This window comes from Panthera uncia, chromosome F2 (genome assembly GCF_023721935.1).
Source record: "Panthera uncia isolate 11264 chromosome F2, Puncia_PCG_1.0, whole genome shotgun sequence".
Classification (NCBI taxonomy): domain Eukaryota; kingdom Metazoa; phylum Chordata; class Mammalia; order Carnivora; family Felidae; genus Panthera; species Panthera uncia.
This window is the reverse complement of record NC_064812.1, coordinates 3,706,619-3,725,886: the sequence shown is the minus strand read 5'-3', so window position 1 is coordinate 3,725,886 and position 19,268 is coordinate 3,706,619. Positions and strand designations below refer to the sequence as shown.

Here is a 19,268-nt window from a genome sequence, read left to right as displayed (position 1 = left end):
TTCCCACTGTAGCACTGGTTACCCAGGCTCCAGGCATCTGTTGCCATAACTGATTCCCCAACTAAGCCAGGGTGAGCACCCTGGGGGCAAAGACCAGGTTTCCTGCCTCTAAGTCCCTAATTCAGACCTATGGAGTTGAGAGGCAGTAAAAGTCAACTAAGTAAGTTTTTCCAGGAATAACGTAGAAGGAATTGTACTGATAGCTTTAAGTTATCATCTCTGCTGGGCCACAGTTTATCATCACGTCGCTACCTGCACAAGCTTGGGTCAGTGACCATCTACTGAGCACCTACTGTGTACCTAGACCCTTGCGTGTGCAGTCCATGATGACACAGCACCCTGAAGGACACCATGGTGAGGACATGTCTGAGCCTCATGCCCACCCCATGCGAGAGCTGTGCAGCAGAGAGGAGACATATGCTTACAGAAGATACACAAACATAATGAGTGACCCCCATGCTCAGAGAGACCTCATTCTATATTCCTTTTCCACACTCAAGGCTCAGAGTGCTGCCATTATTCTGGTTTTCCTCTGTAGCATTTTACCTAGGTAGCTAGCTAGCTAGCGTGTGTGTGTTGTGTGAAAGCATGTGTAAGTGTGTGAGTGGGGGAGGGGGAGAGGTAGACAGAGAATCCCAAGCAGGCTCCACACTGTCAGCACACAGCCAGGTGTGGGGCTCAATCCCATGAACCATGAGATCATGACCCGGACTGAAATCAGGAGTCAGACGCTTAACCGTCTGAGCCACCCAGGCACCCCTCCGCCTAACATTTTAGAGCAGAAATGGATGTCAGGTGTCTGGAGCCCAACAGGAACCCCAGTCCTGGCAGTGATCCTCCATATGTTAACTCGACACCCTGTGAGAGCCTCACCAAGAACACGAGACAGCAGAGACAGACCCGCACTGCCCTGTACATCTTTGCAGGTTCTTGCACCAAATTCCCAAAAGAAGGCAGCGGAATCGCACGATACAAAAACAAACACGTCCTGGAGACACCATGCCCAGAGAGCAGTGGGGTGAGGAGCACCAGAGCCATCTTCCTAAAGGGAGTCTCACGACAATGCTCCCTTGCCCAAAATCCTGCTGTGGCTACTTGCTGCTCGAGGGATAAAATCCGACTCCCTAGAAGTTTATGCAAGTTCCCCATGGGTTTTTCCGTGACCTCCCCCCCACCCCCGTTTTGCACATCTCACTCCCGAGAACATGTACCAGCCACGTCTAACTACCAGTACTTCTTACAACAGATGGTGCTGCCTCCTGCCTTGGTGCCTTGACTCGCGTCCTCTCCCTGCCTGGAACCCTCTTCAGTCTTTCTAGTGAGCACACCCCAGTCTCTGGAGCTTAAACTCCACTTCACCTGGGACGTCCTCTCTGACCCGTGCCCAGCCTGGAAGCCAGCCCTTCCTCCCCCGCTGGCTGTGGTGGCTGAACCCTGGAGTATCTTTCCTGAACTGGTCACATGCATTTGTCCCCGTGTGCCTCCACCACTGCAGCGTGTGCACTGTGATTCGTACCAAGTACCTGTTAATACCTACTCCGTGTACTGTGCTAGCTGTTGTGGACAGAAGGCTAACCAAGACGAGAGTCTTCCTACTTTTAAGGAGTTCAGTCTGCTGTGTAAGGATTATATATTATTATTACTCACCATTATTAATTAAACTTAATATGTGGGCACAGTCTTTTTATTTACAACATTCTCCATGCACACTCAGTTAATATTCTGTGTCTTGAGAACCATGAATGTTTGCTTCCAAATCTTTGAAAAACAGCTAGATGCAAGGAAAATGCAGGAAGTTAATAAAATACCTTCCCTCTCATCTTCCGCTAGACCATTAGCAGTGAAATACTTGGGAATGTACTGCCATTTGAAAACACTGAGCAGTTTTTTGAGGTCTTGTCTTTATTCGTGTGACTCAAGTTTACCATGAATTGGTGTTCTGTTACAGAAAAAAGTGATTGCTCAACCAACTATTCCCTGGGGGAACCTGGAGCCCAGTGGGTCACCAGGCTCTCCTCTGAGCCCACAGGCTTGACTTCTAATGGCCTTGCCTCTCACAGGAGAAAGCAGTGCCAGGATCAGAACTCTTAGTTCTTACCCACAGCCTTCTGAGCAAAAGCTGGAAACCCATCACACGAGAGCAACTGACAGTCACTTCCAAGTTGGCTTCTAGGTGAGTGTCCCAGAGAGGGTGCTCTCAGAAGGGGTGGGGCTGTACCTCAGGTGACCCCCAGGAAGATGGGCGTCTGCACCCCACGTGCCAGATCTGGAAGAACTACAGGTGCAAGGACTTAGACCAGGCCCACTTCAGCTCAAATAAATTAGCAGATTGTCAAAATAGAAATTACACTAATGGAAAGGCTGCTTTAAGTGATTGCTGAGCCTCTTTGCCGTGACCGTGTTTTCTAATCTGCCTCGTGAACTTTGAGAATGCTGATGTGGGCTGTTCTCCTCTCAGTAGGGGCGCCCGCATCTCGGCTCAGCTCCCTGGTGTCAGAGGCCCAACTGGACGCAAAATGCCATGCAGCGTGGTGAGCTGCCAAGGGGTAGTCTGCAGTGGCTCATCTCTGCACGTCTTGTGGGGCTGTGGGTAGAGCAGGTGAAATGGAGGAGGACTCTGTGCGGGTGGGTGCAGTACCAAGCAGCAGGGTGCCCAAGGAGCACTGCAGCCTCACTCAGCCTCATCTGAAAAATGGGGGTAACGCGGAGACCTTGGCAGTGACCAGATGCTCTTCTGCTGTCCCCAGCCTGGAGCCAAGAGCACAGACCCTGAAGCCAGACGACTGGGGACGATTCCCAGCTCTGCCACTCAGTACCTGGCGACCTGGAACAAGTCAGTGTCCTTACCTGTGGGACGTGCATAAAACTACTTCCTAGGGTTTTAGTGAAAAGCGAGTGAGTCAATCCAAATAAACCACTCAGAACAGTGACCGGCACCTGGCAGGTGTTATATGGGCGTTAGTGCTCACAGTGACTGTCACACCCGAAGGACAGAGGAAGGAGCAGGCTTACACGCACCCGTACACACGGTGCATATCGATTTGGGTGATGTTTACACACACACATCATCTGCGACAGGCACACACCATACACCCCACCCACACCCCACCCCCCACCCCCCCACACACACCATGGTGCACACGCATCACACACAGATCTGAAACAGTGCTTTGCATCTGGGGAAGCCCTTCTTCACTCTCACGAGCCAAATTTGAAATCTATGCTGGGTGCCAAACCTTGATTCTTTTCAAAGTAACTGGCTACCGTGTCTGGATTGGGGGAGGCAGCAATCAAACCCGCGTCGTCCTCACCTTCCTCCCTCTGCGCACCGCAGGCCAAAGAGCCGGGGCCACGGCACCGCACTGGTGGTCAGCGGAACCTTCTCCCCGGCTGGCGAGGCTCCTCTGTGAGATCAAAGACCTCTGAGCCCAGTGATTACCAGAAGCTGGAGAAGCTAACCTCCCTGATGGCAGACACAGAAGGCAACCCTGTACTGTACTTAAGATGATCAAGCAGCCAGCTGTACTGACGACAGGAGCTATTTGTACTAAATTCATCTAGATTAAACCGCTTCTCTGCACAGGACTACTAGGAGAGCACAGCGTACTGGGTTTTAAAGGAATCTTGTTTTAAGACATCTGATTTTTCTCAGGGTGTGCGAACACACAGCCCCACGAAGCAGCATCTTGGAGAATAAGCCACAAGCCAGGAGGCAAGAGTGAAGAGTAAAGGGCAACACCCCCCCCCCCAACACACACACACCGCTCCATCTAGGCCTCGCCTTGAAGGGAGGAGGAGTCAGCTGAAGGCAGATTCCCCTTCACGAGAAGAGTGCAGTCTGGAAAACTGAGAAGCCAGGCATAGCTGTGTTCCAGGCCGGATGTCCCGGTCAAGACCAACTAAACTGAGGACACTGTGCCTATAGTCTTGTAGGCTTCTGCTTGTCAAGCCTAGCAAAAACCAGTCACAAATGTCACAGCCCGTGGAGCTTCCTGGGTTTGTAGAGGGCAAGTGGTGTTGGCAAGGCCAGACGCAGACACTGCCTAGCAACGCACAGGCTGGGGCTCCTGGGCCCACGCACGACCCCATGCTCAGAACAGCTGCACTGCTCCTTGTCCTGCCACGTTCTGGTTACTTAGGTTCACGTGACCTCAGCAGGCTACGAGGATTCTCCATCTCCCGCGCTGGGATGTGAATCCCCAGGCATCTGAAACCCGGGCTGCAGTTGGGCTCCTTGAGCCTCTACCTGGCCCATAAAGCAGCCAGATGGTGACAAATGGTCTCCAGACAGTACGGAGGAGACGCATGTTTGTCAGGCCACCTGGCGGAGACGCTGCCCAGATGGCCCAGGTCACTGGAGCCGGTGCACCCGGCTCTTGTCGTGAAACCTACACGGGGTCGGATTCCGATACCCACCGACCCCTGAAATGCTCCTTGGAGGGACATTTGCAACGAAACCAAGAAAAGGAGAAGGTGAGAGGACTCCAGGCTCATCCTTCGTCTGTTTCCACCACAGATCGTCCGTGCACGGCTGCCCTCTGGAAAAGGAGCCAGGCTTCAGAGATGACTCACCCTGTGCGTGGAAACTCCCTTCACACACGCCACAGCAGCGGGCACAGCACAGCAAGGCTGGTAACCATGCAGTCTGCAGCATCAATGAGATGGAAGCTGTTCATTCGCCACGGGTTTTAACACCTACGTGCCGGGGAGGACACGTGGCTCTGTCGGGTCAGGGTCCACACCTGGTCTCGCTCATCACAGAGGTCCCTGGTGCTGAGTGCAAGCCCAGCACACAGCGGGCCACCAGTCAACAGCTGCTAAAGGAAAGGCCACGATGTGGCTTCAAGGACAGCACGGCTGGGCACAGGAGACATGAACTTTGGGAAAAATAAACCTCCCCGCACTTTGCAAGGCCTGTAGCAAACAAGACCTAGGCACAGAGTGCTGCTGGAGTCCTGCAGAAGGGGCGGCTCCAGCCGGGGGAGATAGGAGAGGTCAGTGATGGACCAGGCTCCTCGGGAGACTGGAAGTGCAAGGTCAACCACAAAGGATGAGGAAGACTCATCATCAAAGGATGAGACACTGACGGACACTCTCCTCTCCTGAATTACAAACGCAAAGTGAAAACAGACACAGCCGATCTCCAAACGCCCCAGAACCGGCTACTCTGGGGGACTCTCAGAACGACAATCCCAGACCCTTGTGGCAGGTCCCATCACAGGCGGAAGTGAGGACGTGGGCAAGGCCTGGCCCACGGACTTGTGTGCAGGATGGTCCTCCTGTGAGGCCAGGTCACAGGAGCAGGGCGGTTCTGGCAGCAGGAGAGGGGGCCCACAGTGTGGACACCTCCCAGCGTGAGAAACAAGGCTTACACCTGGACAGTGAGCCTCACTTCAAGTAGCCAGTAAGAAAATCACACAGGTTTTCGGATCCTGGCTGTCTGGCCAGCTGTGTTGCTCTCAGGTCAGTTACTCAACTTCCAAGATGCATTTATTTTGAAAACCAGAGTACTATCTGTTTTGCAGGTTCGGGGTTAGAAGAAAATGCTAATATCTTGGTTGATACCTGGGAGATGATCAAAAGGGCAAGATGATTATTAGAACTAAGCCTAACAGCTAATTGAGCAAGTGTTCTCACCTGAACAGACAAGGACAAGGGCCCCTTGGGCCACAGCCTCTCCGTGGGGACACTGGAAACGGCAGAGCTGGGCCTCTGACCCTGGGCTCCAGCCCCAATAGTGCGGCATCTTTGGTCCCATCCCAAAGCCAAACAGGTACTTTCTGGATTATGTGTGGAAGGCTATTATCTGCTACCAACAAACTTGGCCATATCAAGGTTTCCAAAGTTCAGTAAAGACTGCCCAGGAGTGGTAGCCAGCAGGGAAGAAGGTGGAAAGGAGATCGTGCAAAGGAGTTGAAAGTAAGGGTGTATTCCATCGATAAAGTATCAATGTCTGCCACACGAGCCCAGCTCTCCAGGCCAGACGCCGCCTGTGCAGGCTGCTCTCCCACCCCCCTGGGAAACCGCACGGACATTCCATGGACGTGAGTTCCTCTTGAGAAAGAGGAAAAGTCCCTTTAAAAATTACCAGGCTGGGGCGCCTGGGTGGCTCAGTCGGTTGAGTGTCCGACTCTTGGTTCTGGCTCTGGTCATGATCCCGGGGTCCCGGGATTGAGCCCCACATTGGGCTCTGTGCTGAGCATGGAGCCTGCTTGGGATTCTTTCTCTCTGCCTCTGCTCCCCCGCCCAGTTCACTTGCACTCTAAAATTAAAAAAAAAAATGAATGAAAACAATTACCAGCAAAGGTTGGTGATGAGGAATGGGTCATGCAGGAGAAAGAGCTTCCTAACAGATTTTTGAGTATGGCAGGGAGGGGGAGGAGGGGGAGGAGGGGGAGGAGGGGGGGGGAGGGAGGGAGGAAGGCCCAACTCCAGGCACAGCGCAGGAGGCCCCTAGACCCTGCCACCTCTCTGGTCTGCCTGCTGTATTATTGGTCACAGGGAATGACATAGGTCCCTGCTGCTTTCGGACTCTGGAATGTGCCAGCCCTCACACAGGAAGGCTCCTGTCTCAGCCCTTCCAGGCTGCGCTGTAAGAGCCCATCTCTGTGTCTGCTCAGCCCCTTAGACTGGGGCATCTCCAGGGCCCCAGCACGTGAGCGCAGCAAAACGTACAGCTCGTTAAGCAGGCGAACGCTGGAGCCGGAATCCCTGGTGTGCCCGGCTGCTTATCTGGTCATTACAGATGCGATGCTGACGGGTCCAGAGGTCCACCATCTCCACGGAAACAAGTCGAGCTAGCCCTACATGCTACATGTGGGCCACTGTTATTACTCCTTAGAGGAGTGTCAAATTAGGCTCAAATCTTGGCATAAAGTCTAAATATTGAGAAAATATCACTAAAATGCATAATAAAAGTATTAGCCAATTCAATCTTTGGTCTTTCCATCTGCTTGAATCCAGGTTGACAACAGCAGAATTGTGCTATTCATCCCATGCCAGATGTCATTACCAGATGAGAGAGAGAGAGAGAGACAGAGAGAGAGGTGTCCTACTGTTCATTCTCTTTAATGGAATCCGCCTGTAGGGATGGTCTCTCAAAAACTCCCAGTCAGTACATCTAGGAGACAGATGTACCTGGCACATGGTAGACATTCAATAAATATTTGTTGCATGAATTATTAAGCAAATACAGAAAATGGGGATATCAGCCTCTTAAAGGAGGCAAAACTAAAAGGAGAGAAACCAAAGACATTTTCAGCACGTTTCTGGTCGGTGTTATCAAAATATAAGCATTTTGATGGTCAGCATCATCCCACTAGAAGGCACCGCATCCTGGCCAAGGGCCACCGGCTTGCAGGGCGACTGATGGGCTTCTGGTAAGCGCCCGCTCCCCTTCTTCCTGTGTGTGAGCTGGAGAGGTTGTCATCTCTAAGACAGGGCGGCGGAGCCCCCCTGGGACTTGAAACCACGGAGAACGACCTGGGCCAGCCCAGGGGTGCACCTGGGAAGTGGCAGGTGCGTCATCAGCAGGTGCTACCGTAGCCCTAACAGCAGGGGTGTAAACCACCCCCCCCCTCCATTCCGAGGCTTCGTGCTTCTATCTTCACCCAGAATGAGACACTCGGGAGACAGATGCCTTCCTGCCAGGCCCCCCACGCACACTGCCCTTCCCTCCATGGGCCAGAGGCGGACTCGTTCGCAGCCAGGACTCCTGGTCTGAGAGAAGCTCCCCGCATGAAGCCCAGAGACCTGGGAGCAGGGCATGTCCTGCCTCACATGGGGACGTGCACATCTAGAGGTTACAGAGCCTCTCCACCCCAAACCCCCCACCCCACCATCAGCATCACAACCACAGATACCAGGACAGGAGAGCTCTGTGCCTTCTGCTGTCCCCCAACAGGACGGGGGGGCGGGGTTGTTTCCTCGATCTTCCCTGAGGACAGGCAACCCCACCGGGCAGCTGGCCTCACCACGTCCTGGCTGGACTCACAGGCGACCCAGCCAACCTCTCCCCAGCGGTGCGAGAGCACGCGTCAGAGACGGAAGGGGTAAAGGAGACGGCCTGGTGCGCGGGGTGAATGCCGCTGCCTTCTGGGCTCCGTCACCAGCAGGCACTGGCTGGGCCCCGACCCTATGCTGAGCTCTGGGTGGGCCTGAGACAGGGAGGACTCCAATCATCCCTCCTTTTCACCTCCTTCTGTACAAAGGCAAACACCTTAACTCTGTGATGTGCCACTGAGATTCTGAGTCCCCAGGGACTTGGGTTTAATGTCTTATTCCCGAAGCCTCCGGTTTACATGTGAAGGGCTTATTTTGTCCCAGCTCCTTGGGGACAGGGTCTACCAGCTCCAGACCCTCTGTAGTGGGCACAAAGCAATGTGCCTCAACTCTTGGAGACGGCCACCTGCAGACTGAGGATCTTTCCAGAATCCAGGGAGATGGTCTAGAATGATCTGAGACCACACAGCACATATGTGAGTCAGACAACTAAGACAACCACCTCGGAATCGCCTCTTCCTGGGCAACACTCTGAGTGAGCCATCCTCCTACACACTGGGACCGCTGGGCCATCCCCTACCCTCATCCCTCGAATAAACTTCTACTCACCCTACAAAAGCCACTCTAACGTCTCCCCTTGTGTCAAGCCTCCTCCAAGGGCCCCATGCCCACAGCTTCCACCCCTGAACCTCACAGACGTGGTGTGATGCCCTGCCCTGTGCCTCAAGTGCATGTCGTCCCCAGTTGGCGAGCCACACCCCGCAGGGCCATGAAGAAACACTGAGGCCTCTCTTGCCGTCTCAGCCTAAGCGTCTTGCTGAATACCCAGCCCAAAGCAGGTGCTCTGGAAGACGGTCGAACACTCACACAAGTGCGCCTGGGATCCTCTCACGTGCTCGCTGGTGGAACGGAGCACCTACAGTGAGCCAGGCACGTCCCAAGTTCGCAGCAGGGCCGGGGACTGCCCTGGGCGCTCTCGTGCAGCACTGCCCCTGTGAAACCCCTCAGGGTCCTCATGCCTCGTAAGCCGTGCAATGCGATTTCAGTCTCCCGGACAACTGACCGGGAGGAGTGGACAGTCTGTGAAGCCTGGAGCCCAGCATTGACAGGTAGGCATGAGAACGTGTCACTAACACAAACATCAACACTGGCAAGAAACATGTGATTTGAGACGTTCCAGGGAAGTGGCCTTTCCTCACCCTGAACTGATACCTCGTTGGTGGGGCCCTGGGAGTGGGAAGAGGCTAAGAAAGGACAACCTTGGTCCGTGTCTCCTTGACACACCCTTTGTCTACAGCTCCACGGTGAAGCCCCTCGGGGGTCCTTCCCAGCGGGCAGAGCCCCCAAGCAGGGTGTGCCCGGTGCCAGGGCGGCCACCGTGAAAAGGATATGATTCTCCAGTGGACGTCCAGCTTGCTGTCGATCTCCAAGCCGCGGGCCTCCTGCCTCTCCTCCTCCAGCTGCTTTGGATTTGCAAGCTGTCCCTTCTCCCCAGGGGATTCTGGGAAACTCTCGAAGCTGAACTTGTCCACTTGAATGGCCATTCTAAGAGAAGGGGGGAAAAAGCAGAGGATTAATCAGCAGGGCAGTATCTTCTGCTGGCTGTTGGAGAATCAGCACATGCCAGCGTGAGACGGTATAATGAATCATTATCGTTAGTAATTCATAATGGATTCATTCCAAGAAAATGAAATAATAGACTCCCAGGGTAGCAGTGGCTTCAGAGCTGGTTCAACACACAGTTTAGAGCTGAAGACACAGTCAGAGAGCCCAACCTCAGAGAAGACTCACATACCCCGAAGGAAATGTAATTTCTAGAATAGGACAAAGCAGACGGGACCCCATGTGGAAAATCAGAGAGGACTAGCAATTATTTAGCCCTGGGGGCCCCAAAAGCCTCCTCATCAGAGCCCTGCCCATCAACTCCCATTTCACCTTCAGCCACAGGACTTGCTCACACACACCAGGCCTGACCAGCTACACCCCGCCCATCCCCTTCTGGCCCCTGCACCCAGGACCTTGTCTTGTGACACCCACCCCTTCGGGTTTCTGGTCAACGGTCACATCCTCCACAAAGCCTCCCTGCCTGCTGTGTCCAGCCCTCTCCACCTTCTGGAAGTTTCTAGAACACACCAGGCTCTTTCTGCCTTAGCCTTTAGTGCTTCTTCTCCTGCCCCACATGTGGCTGGAGCCCCACACTCTCAAGGTTTGAGCTTAAGGAAGGTGTTCTGGGCACCTCCCCCACAGCATCCTCCTCCTTTCTCCCCCCCTGGCCTCCCCTCCATGGCAGCATCCATTCTGCCATAGCCTTTCCCACGAGCTGTAGACACGAATGTGTGGGCTTTGCTGTCCAACAGCTCTACTGGAATTTAGCTCCCTGAGGACGGAGGTCTGTGTGGTCTTGCTCCCACAGTCTCCCAGGCCTGGATAATGCCTGGCATGCCACAGCAACTCGGCCAACGATTCCCCACATAAACGAACACGTGAACTAAGCACGTTCCCAGACAGCCTGGGCCGGCGTTCACTTCCTCCCCATCGCTGCTGCCTGACCTCTGCACCTGTGCCCTTCTGCTACGCCCCCAGACCCTACAGCACCTGACATGTAGACGCCACATAGCACACAGGTGTGGGCGCTCTAATCGGCTGCTGGCAGCCTGCCTCAGCTCCCGACCGTGACCTTCATGCCGGCAGAGGCTGTGTCTCACTGATGCTTGCAACCCTGCCTCTTAGCACAGAATCAGGCATACAGGAGGTGCTCAGTAAAGGCGTGTTACGTGGATAGACGGAAGGAGAAGGTGAGGAAGGGGTTTTCTTTATGTGAGGCCCCCGACGTTCTGGCTCAACCAAAAGTTGACAGAGTCACTCAAAGGATAAAAGTGAGTGTGTAATCCCAGACTCTGCCGTGGCCCAAACATTCAGCCAAACCCAGTATGATCTAAGCGACCCTCGGGGCTATTCCGTGGGACAACCAGGAGACAAGAGTTGCTACTCAGTTCGGGGTGTACACACCTAAGATTCAACCCCAAGAACCTTAACAGCTTAGCGAAAACTACTGGGGTGCCAACAAATGGATGGCCTTTGGCCAGGAGATGTCTGAGGCTCGGAGACCCCCAAAGAATGAGAGACTCCTGTGCACACAGAGAACACGGCATCCCATAGCAAGAACTTCGTTCCAGAGTCACACTGACTCTCTTTTCAGCCCGTAAAACTCTTTTCAAGCCCAGAAAAAGCGGGAAAACGGCAAAAAGCACAATAAAGAAACAAGGACTCATCCTTAAACCCTAATTGTAATGCTTTAATTCTAGAGTCTTTTTTCTAAGTATTTGTATTTTAATGCAGTTCAAACTACTATAGGTGTATGTTATCACACGTCTCATTTTATACGAACACACACATATATACATGCATTTTATATCTTGTTTTACTCTTTCAAGATACTGTGAACACGTTCACGTCATTAAAAATTAGTCTGCAGAACGTCTTGTTACCCAACCCTATCATCGCTTACTTAACAATTCTGCTATTTTCAAACTCATACTTTCCATTTTTCAAAAAGTTACTATTGAAAAAAATCCTAAACATCTTTGTGCTTCAATTTCCTGTCTGCATTTATGCTGCGGGTTGAGGTCCACATCTAGAAGCAGAGACCGAATCGAGAGGGTGGAAAAGGTCAAGGCTGGCAGGTGGGCGCCCAGTTCCTTCTCAGAAAGGCGTTCACTGGGGCACGCGCCCCAGGCAGCGAGGCTGGCGCCCCTCTCCCTGCGCCCCTGCCAATACTGGCCATGATCGATTTTCCACCTTTGCTAGGAAGGGGCGAAATGCTACCTCACTGATGTTTCAATTTGCAGGTCTGAATCGCTCCTGCAAGTGAACGCTTTTTGAGAAGCTTATTAGCCATTTTTTGTACATACATTTCTTCCCTTGTGAGGTGTCTACATGTCCAGCAGGAGTGCCTCTAATGTCTCACTCGGTGTAGGCTCTTTCCAGCCCCCACCTCGAAGGGAGAATGAACCAAACAAGGGCTCTCCTTAAGCTAAAGGTCAGAATATTCCTAAGTCTCACTAAAAACGCCGATTTCAGTTCATCACCTGATAACCCAAAAGGAACTAATAACTTTCACCTTTGAAAGGGGTTTGGAAACATTCTGGATACCAGGCTCTTCCTGTTGAACACAGAAGGAGACAGCGCACCTAGAATGCCAGATCCCCGGGGCCAGAGACACCCCAGATGCTGTGGCCACCGGGATTGTATTTATATGATCACTTGAAGGGCTTTTCTGAACAATCTCGATGAAGTAAGCATCACACTACATTCCGCCCCCCCCCCCCCCCCCCCCCGCCCCCAGCCTTGATGAAATCATAGCCACGTGGGCCCACAACACGGAAGGGGGAAGAAGATGAAATGTAACAGACACTACGTGCCAAGCCCTGTGCTAAGTGTCCTGCACGTACCTTCATCTTATTCATTACAGCAAGTGTAAGGACGGGCGCGGTTTGCTTTCTCACAGCTCTGATGAGGCGCTGAGCACGGGCTGCAGCCCCACACCACAGAGCCTGTCGCTCAGACTCAGCACCACGGTTTTGTTTTTCGCTCCATTTGGCTCCCTCTTGCTCAGGCAGAGCACCTCAAAGGAAATGATGGTTTGCTCACGCCGTGTGCAGAGCCGGAATGGGACACAGACCTACTGACCGTGAAGCCTGCTGCCACGTGAACCGCCACTGCCCCGCCACCTGTGACAGAGCTGTGAGCATCCCGAAGGCGGCACGCCTCCTTTCCCACAGGTGCTAATGCTGAGGCACCAAGAAACTGAGTACCGCACCAGGGTCACCCAGCTCCAAGCCCTGGAGCCAGAATGCCAAGGCCGGAGGCCAAGGATTATTTCCCCAAACCACGGGCAGCATGGCTGGCCTGGACATCGCTACGTGGTCTCAGAGCACAGTCCCCAGACATCACCACCTCCCCCTCTAGCCTCACCTCCAGGAAGGAGAGGGTAGCGTGCGACAACCTGTTTTCCTAGAGCCCAGTCTTGATGAGTGACCTCTCCCGCTGTGGGAAGCTGCTGTATTATGTGCAGCACCAGGGACAGCACCAGGCGGCAGTGGGGGGTGGGGGGGGGGGGGGGGGGGGGGGGAGGGCTGCCTGAGAGCCCCAGGAGGGGTCCTGGCTCCGAGTCCAGCCGTCTCACTGGCTTCAGCCATCATGGTTTGAGGCTGTTGCTTCTGTCAGAAAGCCACGCAGACTGGGGACAACAGTGCTCCCGGCGATGACAACGACAAGGGAGGTGGGAGCAGGCAGAGGACAGAGCCCTGGGTTCAGAGCTGGATGCCCACTCCAACCCAACCAGAGATGCGGTCGGCAGTACCTGACCCGGAGGGAGGGCTGAGAGGGTTCACGCCTTCTCACCCAGGCCTGGTGGCAGCCTCCATCAGCCCAGGGAAGGATCAGCCTCACGCCCTGGACGATGCACATCCCTCTTCTCAGTTAGCAAGCGCTCCTCATAACCAGGAAGCAACAAAACCCTCAGCAGGCACGGAAGCCATGGCATCCCCACCGCCCTGCCAAGGACAACTTCCCAGGCGCAGCCCTCCTCAGTTGGGTATAAGCTCATGGCCCTGTGAAACCTCTTCTTGGGGGTGAAGCAACACGGATGGGAGAGTATTGGTGCAATCCCCCACAAACAAGCGTCCAAAAAATAATCCCAAACACAGCTGACCCTCTGGCAAATCACAGCAAAACCGGAAAACACTATCTTCAGTAATGACAAAGAGAAGGAAAGGAGAACAGGTGGGCCCAGGACCCATGGGGTGTGGGGGCGCACCTGCCGTTGGGGCAGCTGCAGGGGCTAGGCACATAGCTGCACGGTCTTCACGGGGGACTCACGCCAGCACGGAAATCACCCTTCACACACCTTTTTGCCAGGATGCCTCTCCTGTCCGTTGTTGGTTTCTACTTATTTTTTTTTTCATTTCAAAGTATAATTGGCATGTATTAGTTCCGGGTGTACAACACAGTGATTCAATGCTTATGCGCCACCTGAATGTTGCCGACAGTAAGCGCACCATGGTATTATTAACTACACTCCCCATGCTGTACGTTTCATCCCCGTGACTTATTTTTTTGCCTGTCACCCGCCCGCCTCCCCTCGGAAACCACCAGTTTGTTCTCTGTATCTACGAGTCTGTGTCTGTTTTCTTGTTCGCTTGTGTCTGTGTGTGTTTAGTTTCCACATGGAAGTGAAATCATACGGTGTTTTTCCCGCTCTGGCTTATTTCATTTAGCTTCATGCCCTCTAGGTTCATCTACACTGTCACAAATGCCAGGGTCTCTATTTTTAATCAAGTAGCAGCATGACACTATCTTCCACGTACCCTGTAGCTTCTCGAAACCCAACCTCATTTTCTGAAGTGGGGAATATGCCCACTGGCTTGCTGGTCATGCTGTCGAGAAGTCTGATCCTGTGTGTAAACACGTGTGGCACTTTGTCAGGGTCCCTCTGGATTAGATGAAAGGACCAGACTTGAATCCCAGATGGGGGAGAGGCCCAGGCCCCACACACACCTGTCAGGACAGGACTCCTTCAGATCTTCTAAATCCGTGCTCAAGGGCCAGCTCTCCACAAGGTTTGCCCAACTGCACAAACCCTCGCTGCACATTTCCCCCTGGGAGACTGCTATCACCCCCACGGTCCCTCGGGGTGTGCAGAACACCGCAGCTAAGACTGGGGCTGAACCCCACCTTGTACGGTTTTGTGTGGCTTAAGTGAGACGTTAGACACAGCATGGTCAGCCCAGTGCCCAGCACACAAGCAGCACGCCATAAATGGCACCTGCTGTCATGGCGGTTAATCCCTCGCCAGGGACCAGGAGCCCACGGCACTGCGGAGCCTCGGAGATAACCTCGGCTGCCCGCGGAACCATGGACACTCTCACTTCAGATGCGGCTGTGAGCCTACATGCAATATCCTGGGAGCGCTCCCCGGCCTCCCCGTCAGATAGTCCCTACCACTACTCCATCCTGTTCATCTTCGATGAGTCGGGAGCTAAATAAAATTAATACGACTACTGAATGCCAATTTGCATGCTTAATTTTATGGCCAAGTGTGACAATAATAGTCAAGAGTTGGCACTGGAAGAAGGTGCTGTGATTTCTGAAGAGTCTATATAAAAGCGGTGGTTTTTAAAATATCATATGATTCAGTCTTTGAACAGCTGATAACCTCACCAGGGAAGTCATAATGATGACATTTAAATACAAATCAGGGACTGGGATTTAGAAGGACTATCCAGATATAATTCAATTGAACTTTCATTGGGAGATAATTGGTAGTTATAAGACTGGTATTCTAAATTTATGTGCCGCGTCACATGGGCGTCTGCTCGGCTCTCCCAGCCCATTCTGTTTTATAATGAAGCACAACCCAAGTGAAAGGAAGCAGTCAACCTTGAGGAGCCATCCATCCTGAGGAGGGGCTCCAAGCAGGCAAGAAAATGGCCTGAACATCGACATCTGGATCACACCCAAAGAAGATAATTTTCTTCTTAGGCCGCATAGATCAATTATAATAGAGAAAAGCCATTATTTTTAATTGAAGAGAAAAGATACACTGGATTCCAAACATCGAAGCCCAGCACAATCCAATCAGAGCATCACCAGGGACTGCGCCAACCACAGGCCACCTGGGTGCCATCAGTGTGCCTCACCGCCATCATCGCCATGTTCACGGCAGCCCAGAGACGGATTAAATCTGTATGCGGCAAAAATAACTTGCCTGAGGACACAGAGATGGCAAACGGAGGTGAGGAATTCCTCACCAGGCCTGAAGATCCTGGAGCCTGAAGCAGGCGGTGACTGGACGGGTCCAGACGGGCATCCCCGCTCTCCTGAACTCCGGGCGCACACCTGGCGGGTGCTCAGCGATGAACGCTGTCCAGGGGTCAACAGCTGCGCACCCGCGGCCGCTGTGGTTAGTGCAGCTACAGGGCCCGAGGGGCTGGACTATGGGTCGGTGCGGCTTATGAACAAGCCTGGGGCTGGGGGTCAGGGGTCTGAGGTCCAGTGCTCTGCCCCGCCACCGCGGCTGCTCCGTGCACAGGCTGGAAGATCACGAGGCCACGGCAAGCTGAGCAGAAGCCTGCATCAGACAGATAGATGCCCGGTCTCTTTCACTGGTAAAGTCTGGGTCTCTGAGGTTTTCAGTTTGTCTGAATCTCAAGTGCCTCATTGTAAACTGAAGGGGTTTCGAACACACCTACCTCTTTAGTGTGGATTTTATGAGCTCGGGGAAGGCCCAGGGTGGGGATTAGAGTGGCTGTCAGGTGACAGTGGCCTCTCGCTGCCAAGACAACTTCTCAGGAGAGTGACTGTCTGGTCTGAACACCCCGGTACCTTAATCAGAGTCCAGCTGGTTCCACGAGAGACAGGGGCCAGTGAAGACACCCCCCCCCCCCCGTGATACCGAGGAAGCTCCTGCAGTCATAGTGTCTCATTCTATACTCACCCACTTTTACAGAGGGGTGAACTGAGCTCACAAGAGGGAAACAGCCCCACACAGTCATCAGGTGTTAGTAAAAACAGCCGGATTCTACTGGGGTCCAGCCTTGGACCGCTAGCTGCTGGTGCTCACCGCGCCCCACCTCCAGGGAACTGACTCCACCCACCCTTGCAGCCCTGGCCGGAAACGGCCTCCCTGAGAGGCGTCCCTGCCTGCCCCCTCTGCTTTCCGAGCCTCTGAGGTGCCCGGGGATCGCCGGCGTCCATGCCTACCCCCACCCAGGGCAGGACCGCGTGTCCACGCGCCGAACTTGCTCTGGGACCCCCGGTGAGGGGACAGGTGCAGCTCCGGGAACACCCTGCACTTGCAGACGCTTCTTTTATAAACTTTACACACTTTACTCTGTATCGGAGGGAGAAGGACGAAACGAACGCTGCTTCCAGTGTCCGAAGACTGTGGCCCCGCTGCAGAGAAGCCAGGTCCGAAGCGTGGGACGCAAGGAGCGCCTGCTTCTACCTCGGCCAACGTGTGTGTGGAGGCACAACCCCTTAGCTTGCACGTCTGTAGGTGAACATTGATTTCAGGACCCGTAAGTACCTTCCTTGGCACAGAAAACAGCGCCCAGTAAAAGGAGGCGTGCGGGTGTGCACGGGGCCAGCAAGGGCGACCACACGGCGAGGCACCAGGTCCTCCCTCCGGTCCAGGCAACACCTGGGACACCCATTTCCCAGAAGCCAGAGCCCGGTGGGGTGGGGGTGGGGGAGCAAGTCTCCAAAGCGAGAAGGCGACCTTGCTAAGTGCATCACGAAGGACCACACAACAGAGCGGTCCCAAACCCCCCCAGTGAGTAGGGGCAAACACTCACCGCCAGGACCCCAGGCCCAGAGAAATGAAGAGAAAGAGACAGGAAGAAAACATCTCTGGCAGGTTTTTTCCCCCTAGTACGCTGCCATAGAGAGAATGCACGAGCAATACACAGAAGTATTTTTGACATCTGGATTTAAGACGGACCGTGGCGGTTTCCCTCGTCAAGACGCAAAAGGACCAACGGAGTTAAATAACCCTAAAGTAGCTTTCAAAGAGCAGCTACAGATCGATCAGACAGGAAAACCGATCAGAATGTGGCACAAGGATCCCGTACACTGCCAATTCCAAAGGTAAATGAAAATATACTGGGCGTGTTCAAGGACAACAGTGTTTCAATTATCCTCCACGGAAATAAAAATTCCCTTGTAGAAACACGTTCCTGTTAAAGGGAGCTGAGCCTGTAGAAATTACCACGTTGTTATCAGCCCTCGTGGGCAGAAATCTTTCCATGTTAGCATGCGGATTCCCCTACCTTCCATAGGCCACGTGCCTGCAGTCACCTACCCTGGGGATGGGGGTTCCCTGTGAGCCACGGGGACGGTCTCGGCAGGGGTCAGGGGCACCTGACTACATCCGCACCTGTGGAGTGGTCCCCTCCCCAAGGACTTCCTCACAGGCCGGGTGTACCGCTAGGATCTCTGCAATGTCTCCACCGCCCGGGTGATAAGTGTCGTCACAGGATAGTCTGGATCCTATAGGAGAGGAAGCTGGGACTCGGACCACCGAGCAGCATGTGGCGGGATCGGCGCACCAAGGCTCAGGGGTCAGAGGAGCAGAAGCGCCCGGGGTCCAGGGGAGCCGAGTCTCCCCACATCACAGTGCTGGCCAGAAAGGGTCGCAGGTGGCCTGGCAGATGCCGACCGGTCCCCAGGGCCGAGCCCTGACACGTGTGAGTCACCTCTGCGGACTCGGTTCTCTCGCCAGAAGGCGGCGCTCCTCTTGCAACAGTCACGTCGTGCCCCGGGAGGATCCTGGACATCGAGCCTCAAGCGTGTCTCCTGTACAACGAGCACACTACCTGTCTACAAGCAGGTGATCTGTGGACCAACTAGGACAGTGTGTGCTTAATAATAAGAAAGCCTAGGGGCGCCTGGGTGGCTCAGTCGGTTAAGCGTCCGACTTCAGCTCAGGTCATGATCTCACAGTTTGTGGGTTCGAGCCCTGCGTCGGGCTCTGTGCTGACAGCTCGGAGCCCGGAGCCTGCTGCTGATTCTGTGTCTCCCTCTCTCTCTGCCCCCCCCACCCCCCGGCTCACGCTGTCTCTGTCTCTCAAAAATAAATAAATGTAAAAAAAAAAAAAGTTAAAAAAAAAAGAAAGCCTTTTAGAAGTTCTAGTTCTTTTATCACTATCGTTACTGCACCTCCACCTTCCCACCGGCACCTCAAATCGATCCGCCCCAAGCCAGACACACGACGTGCCCAAGCCTACACTCCTCCTGGGCCTTCTGCATGTCACCTCTCTCGGGGCTGCACTCCCCACTCCCCTCCGCCCTCCAGGCCTGGGATTCCAGGCGAGGCAGCCCCTGCCTCCTTCCCCACACCCTAGTCCAGGCCTCCTGCCCTGGGGTGTGTCATTCTAACTGCCGGCCCCGCCCTCCTCTCCCAAGCCCCCAGTACGCGGTGCCCAGGACACGGATCACAGTGTATACCAGCCGCCCTGCTTCTGAAAGGCTCGCACTTCCCTGGGGGTGCGGACAAGTGGAGGCCGGCCTCGGAGGACCGTGGTCCTGCCCAGTGGTTTCCTAGAGTTTCCAGAGCTTTCTTCAGACAGACGGGGTCAAGGAGGTTTAGCAGAAGGCAGGGATCAGTCATCCCTGTGCTGACAGAAGAAGCCAGATGGAAGGCTGGATTGGCAGGGTAACTGGTGACAAGGCCAGTGTGGAGGCTGGTGCGGTGGCCCAGATCCAAG

General features: G+C 54.1%; 1 protein-coding gene across 2 annotated transcripts in view; it reads right to left on the bottom strand.

Moving 5' to 3' along the window:
- The window catches only part of TRAPPC9 (trafficking protein particle complex subunit 9), a 566,939-nt gene that overhangs the window by 125,608 nt on the left and 422,063 nt on the right, over positions 1-19,268 (bottom strand). For both annotated transcript variants that reach the window (XM_049633425.1, XM_049633426.1), the window contains one exon: positions 9,394-9,546. In XM_049633425.1, coding sequence (XP_049489382.1) covers positions 9,394-9,546 — 153 coding nt within the window. The remainder of the gene's footprint in view (positions 1-9,393; positions 9,547-19,268) is intronic.